At 28.7% G+C, this 8,852-nt stretch overlaps 1 protein-coding gene across 1 annotated transcript; it reads left to right on the top strand.

Annotated features, from left to right (window-relative positions):
- The first annotated feature begins 401 nt into the window (after positions 1 to 401).
- LOC108731570 (calpain-7) lies at positions 402 to 7,084 on the top strand. Its single transcript, XM_018461947.1, has 12 exons — positions 402 to 916; positions 995 to 1,158; positions 2,401 to 2,614; positions 2,691 to 3,007; positions 3,132 to 3,264; positions 4,226 to 4,416; positions 4,539 to 4,766; positions 5,064 to 5,308; positions 5,617 to 5,825; positions 5,902 to 6,110; positions 6,597 to 6,826; positions 6,903 to 7,084. Exons 1-12 carry the CDS (start codon positions 724 to 726, stop codon positions 7,042 to 7,044), a joined length of 2,475 nt encoding a protein of 824 aa, XP_018317449.1. The 5' UTR covers positions 402 to 723; the 3' UTR covers positions 7,045 to 7,084.
- The last annotated feature ends 1,768 nt before the right edge of the window (positions 7,085 to 8,852 follow it).

The raw sequence follows: 8,852 nt of genomic DNA, 5'->3' as shown, positions 1-8,852 counted from the left end.
AGTTTTACAAATTAAAGTAAATGCTGTTATAATACTTTCTAATGTTTATACGATATTACAGTAACATTAAATAAATGTTACTTTTAATAATCATATAATATTATTAGGAGTGAACATATAACCATCCATTAATATTTCAGGAATATTATTTAATATTATATAATTTTAGTAAAATATTAAAATGTTATATTTAATATTCTGAGAATATGCCTAAAATATTATTTAATATTAAATAATATTATGCGCTTATATGGTCCGAGTATCTTTTATCCTTGTTCTTTACCGAATGTTGAAGACAGTTGAACAAGGATAAAAGATACTCGGAGTTGATAGAGTCGAGTTTTGGAACGCACCCTTGGCGAAGATGTAGTATATGTTGGTTGGTAGCATTGATGGCGCGAGAAAAACTGCTGCACGTACATGATAGTGATATATTTGGTAACCTTGATAGTTGTCAACTTTAACGATTGATATCTCGGTTCAGGGGAGCGACACTTTTTTCTGCTAGATTCGTTCATTTCACGAAAAAACGCATCGATCGGTATATTTTTTATCAATTTTTGTGTTTGTATATGTTAGACAGTTAGATTATGCAATTACCGCATGGTACTGTGCATGTACTATGACCCTTTATAATGGGTCAAAAATCTATCCAGAAGTTTATAGAAGCAATTTACCGACGAATAAATCTGGATCCTGGACTTTTTTTTGTTGCTCATTAAAATGACGCAAACCTTAGATGATGCACGACTTGCTGCTCGTAGAGCAGTGCAGTTTGATAGTAATGGTCAATATCAACAGGCTCTATATTATTATGACATTGCTATTAAACTTCTTACTAAATTACAATCAGATGGCATGTATGAAGATAAGCTTGCAGAGTATTGTGAAAGGATTTCATTGTTACAATGTCTTGGTAAGTGTGCACCACGAAATTTTCTATAAACATGATTACAAATATTTTTAACAGAAAAATGTCATTTTTGAAACTTAGTTCGCGAAGAGGAACAAAATAGTCATAAGCCGGAACCTTTACACCAGTCTGAGTTGAAGAAATGTAAATTTCTTATGAATCAAGCATTAGATGCGGATGAAGCGGGTTTAAAGGATATTGCGATAAAATTATATACTGATGCTGCTGAACTTGGTCTTAATGCAGTAAGTATAAGATTGTTGCATAATTTCTATCGTATTTTTGCATTACTATTAATGGCAGTTGTAACTTTAGGCCTGTTCTTTTGGGCTGAACTTTTGTACCAGTTCATCTTTCTTCCTTTTTTCTCTGGAAGGAAAGAAGAGGAAGAAAGATGGACTGCAAAAGTTGAGGCAAAAACAACAGGCCTTTTGTTAACACATTCGAGATGGTGTCGGTCTCCAGGGACCGACACTGAATTTTCTGTTTGGCCGCCGTTGGTCCTTGAAGACCAACACTGAATTTTTCGTTTAGCTGGCGTCAGACCCTGTGGACTGATTATCAAATCTGAAAAATAGACTTAATTTATTTTATAATAAAAAATACACTTATAAAACTGTAATTTATATGACATAAAAAATATACTTTCTTAGTGTATTTTATTGAAACATTCTAAACGTAAATGAGATCTGCCTTTATACGTATTACAAAAAGTTACGAACTTTATTTATCATTCCCCATCCACTTATCTTTTCTCTTGATAATCTACAAAAAAAAATGAAACGGAATCTCTACCGCATTTAGCGCATTATCTTCTATTTGTACTCTGTATGATCAAACATCCGTTGAACGCCTCCGTCGGCTAAACAGAAAGTACGTCAAAATCAGTTCCATATCGAATGTGTTAAAAATGGACGAAATTTAAATTTAAAAAGAGTTTTAAAGTTTAAAATCTCCGCTTTTAAAGAGTTATCGTGGTTTTTGAGTTTCTGTAAATTTGATCTTTTTTATATATAGAAAATCTATGAGCTGGATAAAATAGGAAATTTTTTCACTTGTCAGGTGCTAAAAAAAAATTTGCAAAAGTTTTGGACTTTTTAACATGAAAGTTTGAAGCTTTTCTTACAAAATTGTTTTTTGAAATTGTTCTGAGATCTTTTGTTACTAAGTTATCGCTGGTTAAGTAAAAGAAGCATTTTGACTTTGATTGCTCATTATTCCTTTAAAAATTATCATACTGCAAATTAAAAAAAAAACAGATTCTTAAAACTGAAACTTCGCTTTATTAAATAATGTCTATAAATAAATATCTTTGCAAAGTTCTGGTGGTTTAAATTATACTCGAAAATACAACAGAAATTATACAACAACCTAATACAATTCTTCCTTATATAATAACATATTTATATTTATATATAATATAATTATATAATAACATATTATTAAAGTCCTATTAAATTTATTTATATGATATATGTATTATACAGAAAACTGCTGATACAGAAGTAAAAGCAAAGTTGACAAATCTTATTAGAGTTGCTGTTGAACGGGCAGAATCTTTGAAAGGAATCAAAACTACTGCAGATAATGGTATAATGAAAAGTCTTGCTAAATTACCATCTGTACCAGAAAGCAGTTTTCCGGATACTGAACAGTCAATACAATCACAACAACCAGTAAATGCATCATCAGCTGCTCCAGGTAGTAAAAAAAATATATAAAAGCGAAAAACATGGCGCTATAATGTATTTATTAATTGAATAAATTTTAACAAAAGATGCCAGATCCTTATTTCACCGGGGAAACAGTGGACATCTCAAAGTAACTGGTGGTAGTACTAATTATACTGAAGAAGAAAAGAAAGTGCTGCTATATGGCTCTCATATAAATGATAACGAATTTGTACCATTTATGAGTATTGATCTTGCTGAAAAATTCCAATATGCTTTTCCATTCACTGATAAAGACGGATTATTAGAGTTGGCACCAAAGCAAAAGCCCGATTTCGCTGGCTGGCGACGACCAGAAGAATTATATTCTGATCCTAAAATGGTCATTGGTCATCATGTTGACTATTTTAGCATAAAACAGACTGTTAGTAATATATAACATATTAAAAACATCTTTCGTATTATTAGTTTGTCAAATTTAGAGACAATGCAACTAATGATTCTATAGCACACTTGAATAATATTTAATTGATTTATTTATATTTTAGGTAGTTTCTGATTGTTCATTTGTTGCATCTCTGGCTGTGAGTGCTCAATATGAAAAAAAATTTGGACGAAGACTCATAACATCCATTATTTATCCCAAAAATAAATCCAAGGAACCCATATATAACCCATTTGGTAATTATTTAATTTATTTTAATTAGCTTTTATAGAAATGTTATTATAAAATTATATATATTCTGTATAATACACTATATAAGAAATGTTAACATTAATAATCTATCTGCTACATGAAAGAGGTACATTCTGTACGAGCACTTTGATAGTTATACTTTTGTTCGTGGTTGACTTCTTAATAAGACAAAAATGCAATTTTAAACATTCTACACACTTGATGGTTCTCTTTAAATTAAAATTATGCTATTGAAAGATATATTTGAACAGCACAGTCATTTTTTACATAAGGGATCATTTAAAAAATACGTTCGTTAAAATTATGAATTTTTGACCCTCTCCTTCCCCCTTCGTAACATAAATGGTGTGTTCGGGGAGACGCTATTAGCGCTACTCCTGTCATTCTATCTTCGTTGTTTATTAGACGTAAAACAAGGATAGACTGACACAAATCGCGCTAATACCGTCTCCCCGAACGCACCTTTAGTAACAGAATGATCCCTCCCTAAAGTGAATATACAAAATAAAGAGAGTCAGATCATCCCCTTTTTTAATAAAAAAAAGGCCATTAATAGTAAAAAAAAGAATGTGAGCACTGCCGATAACAAAAATATTATGATAGTTAAAGAATGTGTTCCTTTTTGCGTTTACTGCACTTGAAAGCATCATTTATCCTTGCACCCTAAAGGTGTGTTCCATTTGATAAATAACGAACGCACTTTTAGACTCTATTCAATCGCGCAGGTAATTTGAATGAATAAGCAGCGGTACAAAATTAAACGTTCGCGTTTCTTTCAACCTCCTCCCTTTCCTTCGTTTACTTACGTAATACTTTCAATTACTCCCTTCCCTTTTTTATGTCAACGTATTTTTTTAATAGCTCCTAAGAATTTATCTTACATAAAACATGCGCGTGTACTTTAATATTTATCATATATTAGAAATGATGAACATATAATATCAGGAAAATACATGGTGAAACTACACATCAATGGCATTCCACGTAAAGTAATAATAGATGACCTTCTGCCTGTAAGCCGATACAACCAATTACTCTGTTCCTACTCTAGCAATCGTGGGGAGCTATGGATTTCTTTACTCGAGAAGGCTTATATGAAAGTAATGGGTGGTTATAATTTTCCTGGATCAAATAGTGTAAGTTTAGATACCTTTGCGATAACATTAAATTACTAATTCTTCTATAATTTATCTCATTAATCTTTTCTATTTTTTAAATATATTTATTATTAATGTAATTCTATAATATATTATTACAGAATATAGATTTACATGCTTTAACTGGCTGGATACCCGAAAGATGGGCGATAAGACCAAATGAAGTAGATTTTAATAAAGATAATTTATTTGATGTATTATTATTACGGCTTCACAAGGGAGATGTGTTAGTCACTGTAGCCACAGGAGAGTTATCAGATTTAGATGCAGATCGTACTGGTCTTGTACCAAGTCATGCATACGCTGTTCTTGATGTGAGAAAGATTAATGTAAGCAAAGTAAAAGAATTGTCCATTTAATATTTTTAAAAATGTATTTTAATAATATAAATGTAAGTAAGATTTTCTATTTTTAAGCATATTATCCCTGGTGAAAATTTTTCTCAGAATTTTTCATATAATTTTTCAGAATTTCTATATAATTTTATAACTCTTTCTCATATTTTTTATATTTTTATATTCGTATAAAATTTATAAGAAAAATTTTCATCAGGGATTATTTATGTTTTGTATTTATTTAGAGAAAATATGAAGTATTTAACTTAAATTGTATTAATGCACATGTAGGGAGAAAGATTACTACAATTGAAAAATCCATGGTCCCATTTGCGATGGAGAGGCAATTATTCTGAACTTGATATAAAACATTGGACTCAGGATTTGAAGGAGACATTGAATTACGATCCAGAATCTGCTTCGGTATTTGATAATGGTGTTTTTTGGATTGATTATGACAGTATATGTCGTTTCTTTGACGTATTCTATTTAAACTGGAATCCAGGATTATTTAATTATACTTATTGCATACATCAGTATGTAACTCTTCTCTTATATCTATATTATGTGTATTATGCACAGATACTTATAATATATCTATATTATTATAATATATCTATATTATTAGACTGCTAACTCTTTTGAAAAAGTGATTCCAATTCTTACGTACGTTGGCATGCGGCGAGAGATGTGCTTGTGAGATGGAGAGAGATACATCTATAATCTATATAATATGAGTTAGTAGTCTAGTAGTATATATAAAAGTCCGTAGTATTATGAGAATGCTCTTACTTTTCATATACTATAGCAGTGATATGTTCAAAGTAATTCCATTTTATTACAGAATGTGGAAAGCTGGTATTGGACCTGTGAGAGATGCATACAATATTGGTGACAATCCACAATTCTCGTTAGAAATTCAAAATAAAGGGTCTGGTGCTATCTGGATACTTCTTACAAGGCATATTACAGATATAGCAGATTTTCGACAAAATCAAGAATATATTACAGTTTTAATTTATCGTAATGATGGAAAAAGAGTATATTATCCACGTAAGTGTATACAAAATTTTTTAATTTTATATTTATTTTTAACTAATTAATAATGAATCTTACAAAAATTGTTTAGATGATCCACCACCGTACATCGATGGTGTGAGAATAAATAGCCCACATTATTTGTGCAAAATCAAACTCGGAGAGCAAAGTGATGCAAAATATACTTTAGTCATATCTCAATATGAGAAAACAAATACTATCTATTATACGCTTCGTGCATATGGAACATGTCCATTTATATTACGGAAAATACCTCAACCTTATAAATATGAAAAAGAGGTATATTATTTATAAATAATACGATAAATATTACGATAAATAAATATTTCTTTATATTCTTTCTAGATTAATTTTAGATTTGTTTTTAATTATACAGAGTGTCCCAAAATTCGTGACTTAAAATATTATAGCAAGAAAGTTTTAAAAAAAATTAGTAAAAATTTATTTGTCAATTTTTATTTTAAGCAATATTTTCTGAGATATAAAATTTTAAATATGATCAATTACTTATTACTTAAGACTATGTTTTAGATGATCACTTGTATTGGTGAACGCGCTGAAATTTGTGATTCATGAAGATGACCATCTAAACATAGTCTGTAACTGGTCATATTTAAATCAACTTTATTATCTAAACAATTACCGCCTAAAATAAAAATTTACAAATAATTTTCTTATTTAATTTTTCGAGAACTTTTTTACTATGTTTTGAGTCGCAAATTTTGGGACATCCTGTATATTAACAAGTGATTTTTTTTTTTATAGATTACAGGTCAATGGAAGAACATCACAGCAGGAGGATGTGGTAATCATCCTACTTATGTAAATAATCCACGATATCAAATAATACTCGAAAGTGCAAATAATAATAATTACTTACTAATTATTTTGAAAGGACCTAAAGAATATCAAATAGGTTTTGACATTAACACCGTCGTACTGAAAGATATAAATGCCGTAACTGAATTTAAAACAAAAAGTTCTGGACCATTTCGGTATGTATCTTATCTGGATTGTTTCATCTGTATAAATGACATTCTTATACTTTTTATCATTAATTTTTATTTACAGATCTGGATTTGTTTATTTAGAACTGGAAGATGTACCTGCAGGAACATACCATATTATACCTTCGACATATGTACCTGGTCAAGAGGGACCATTCTTTTTAATTTGTAAATCATCTTGTAACTTGCAACTACAACTTCTTTAACAAATGAAATATATAAATTGTTGAATTATAACTGCAGATATTTAACTGCTTGTATATGTAATTGTATATATGTGCATATATTGGTGTCAGCGTTCGCGCTTCACATGGAATTTTTTTTCTTAATCAACTTTATTTGTAATTTGTCTTAATCCTAATGTTATCGATTCTGAATAATATAGAATTTCTATATATAAATTTTATATATAAGAAAGTAGGCCATCTTAATGCGACACAAAATTTTTATATATTTCACACTTTCAATGATAAAATATGTATAATCTAAACCTTTATAAACACAAGTAATTAATTATTAACTTGAAAGAAAAAAATGAGCATGTGAAATTCAATCATAAAATGATATGAAAGTATATAATCCAAAATCTCCTTGTAATAAATACTCTTAATAAAATTTATTTATATAAATAACAGAAAATTGCTTAAAAATTGAAATCATTTATCATGCTCTCTATTATAATACTGATTGAATTTTTAAACATTTGTCTTCATTTATCCTAGCTTTTGGCATAGCAAATTGAAGCTCTTGATAATCAGATACCGCTTGATGAAGGTACCGTTTAATGAGCTTGCTATGACTTGTACATAAAATTTACGAATCGATAGCGTTCTAGGGTTAATAGAAGTTTAATTTAGATATTCGAGTTATTTTTCTCATAACTATTGTTCAATTAAAATTGTTTAAATAAAATATTTTCTTAAGAGTTCGGACTTTTCATCCAAAAATAATTTTTCTATGAAACAGCGTCATTTGATTCTATAAAAAGACATCTGCATAATTGAGAAATATGTTGATCATTTATAATCTACAAATAATTATAAAAACGAATTCAGGAAAGAATAATTTACAAAGGATTGTTTCTCATAAGAGTTTTATCTTATATTTCAAAAGTATATGAATCACACTAGACATCTATAAATTTTATTACCATCAAGATTTGTGAGATTTATATTTTTATTGTTTATATGTTATTAATATCTAAAAATAACCAAATTTTTGCAACACTAACACAAATCAAATATTAATATAAATTTTGGTTCATATTTAACATGACTGCGTTTGGGGAGAGAATATGTACAAGGCACTACAGTCTAAAATTTTGACTGATTATGGTATGTAAATGTATCTAAAATAAATTGATAAAGTATTTTTATTACTTATTTCTATATATAATCGACATGCACAATATATCGAATAAATTTTGGAAAAATATTTTAATGTATTATGTTCTATATTGCAAAGTGTAGACATTGACGTAACATATATTTAATTAAAAATATTTTCATTTGCACAGAGATAAAAAATATTTGAGTAGAGAATTGCGTATATGTTTGCACAGACATTTGTATAATTATATATTTTACGTTAAATAATAAATTTCCACGATGAATCTATAACGCATCATTCTTGTACATGTGTAAGTATTAAATTCATCACACATACTTAATTGCTTTTATTTTCTTTGCTCTGTATTGGAAATTCTTTTTCCACGTATGCACACATTTTGCACTTTTTTATGGCATCAGATTCTTTTAATATATTAATAATTGAGTTATATTGTTTGTGTGTGTATATATATGTTTGATTCATATATAGAATGGCCCACGTAAAGTGTAACAAGCTAATTCGAAAAATACGGAGAAGATATGTGGAAAAAACGTTTCAGATAAAAGTGGGAACGATTTCGCGGGGGATGTATTTTCACGTTATTTTTTTCTACGTGGAAGTATCGAAAAGATACGAAAGTTATTTTTTCACTTTTTTTTGAAGAAATATAATAATATAATTTTTT

The sequence above is a fragment of the Mycetomoellerius zeteki genome, unplaced genomic scaffold, assembly GCF_001594055.1.
Source record: "Mycetomoellerius zeteki isolate Tzet28-1 unplaced genomic scaffold, Tzet1.0 scaffold135, whole genome shotgun sequence".
NCBI lineage: Eukaryota > Metazoa > Arthropoda > Insecta > Hymenoptera > Formicidae > Mycetomoellerius > Mycetomoellerius zeteki.
Note: the sequence above shows the minus strand (reverse complement) of the source record. Positions and strands in the feature narration are given on the sequence as shown.

What these genes read in the sequence shown, in the direction of transcription:
- LOC108731570 (XM_018461947.1), top strand. Translation starts at nt 724, where the DNA reads ATGACGCAAACCTTAGATGATGCACGACTTGCTGCTCGTAGAGCAGTG. An exon ending in TGCATCATCAGCTGCTCCAG is followed by an intron (nt 2,615 to 2,690) that starts GTAGTAAAAAAA and finishes TTTTAACAAAAG; the next exon opens with ATGCCAGATCCTTATTTCAC. An exon ending in ATTTTCCTGGATCAAATAGT is followed by an intron (nt 4,417 to 4,538) that starts GTAAGTTTAGAT and finishes ATATTATTACAG; the next exon opens with AATATAGATTTACATGCTTT.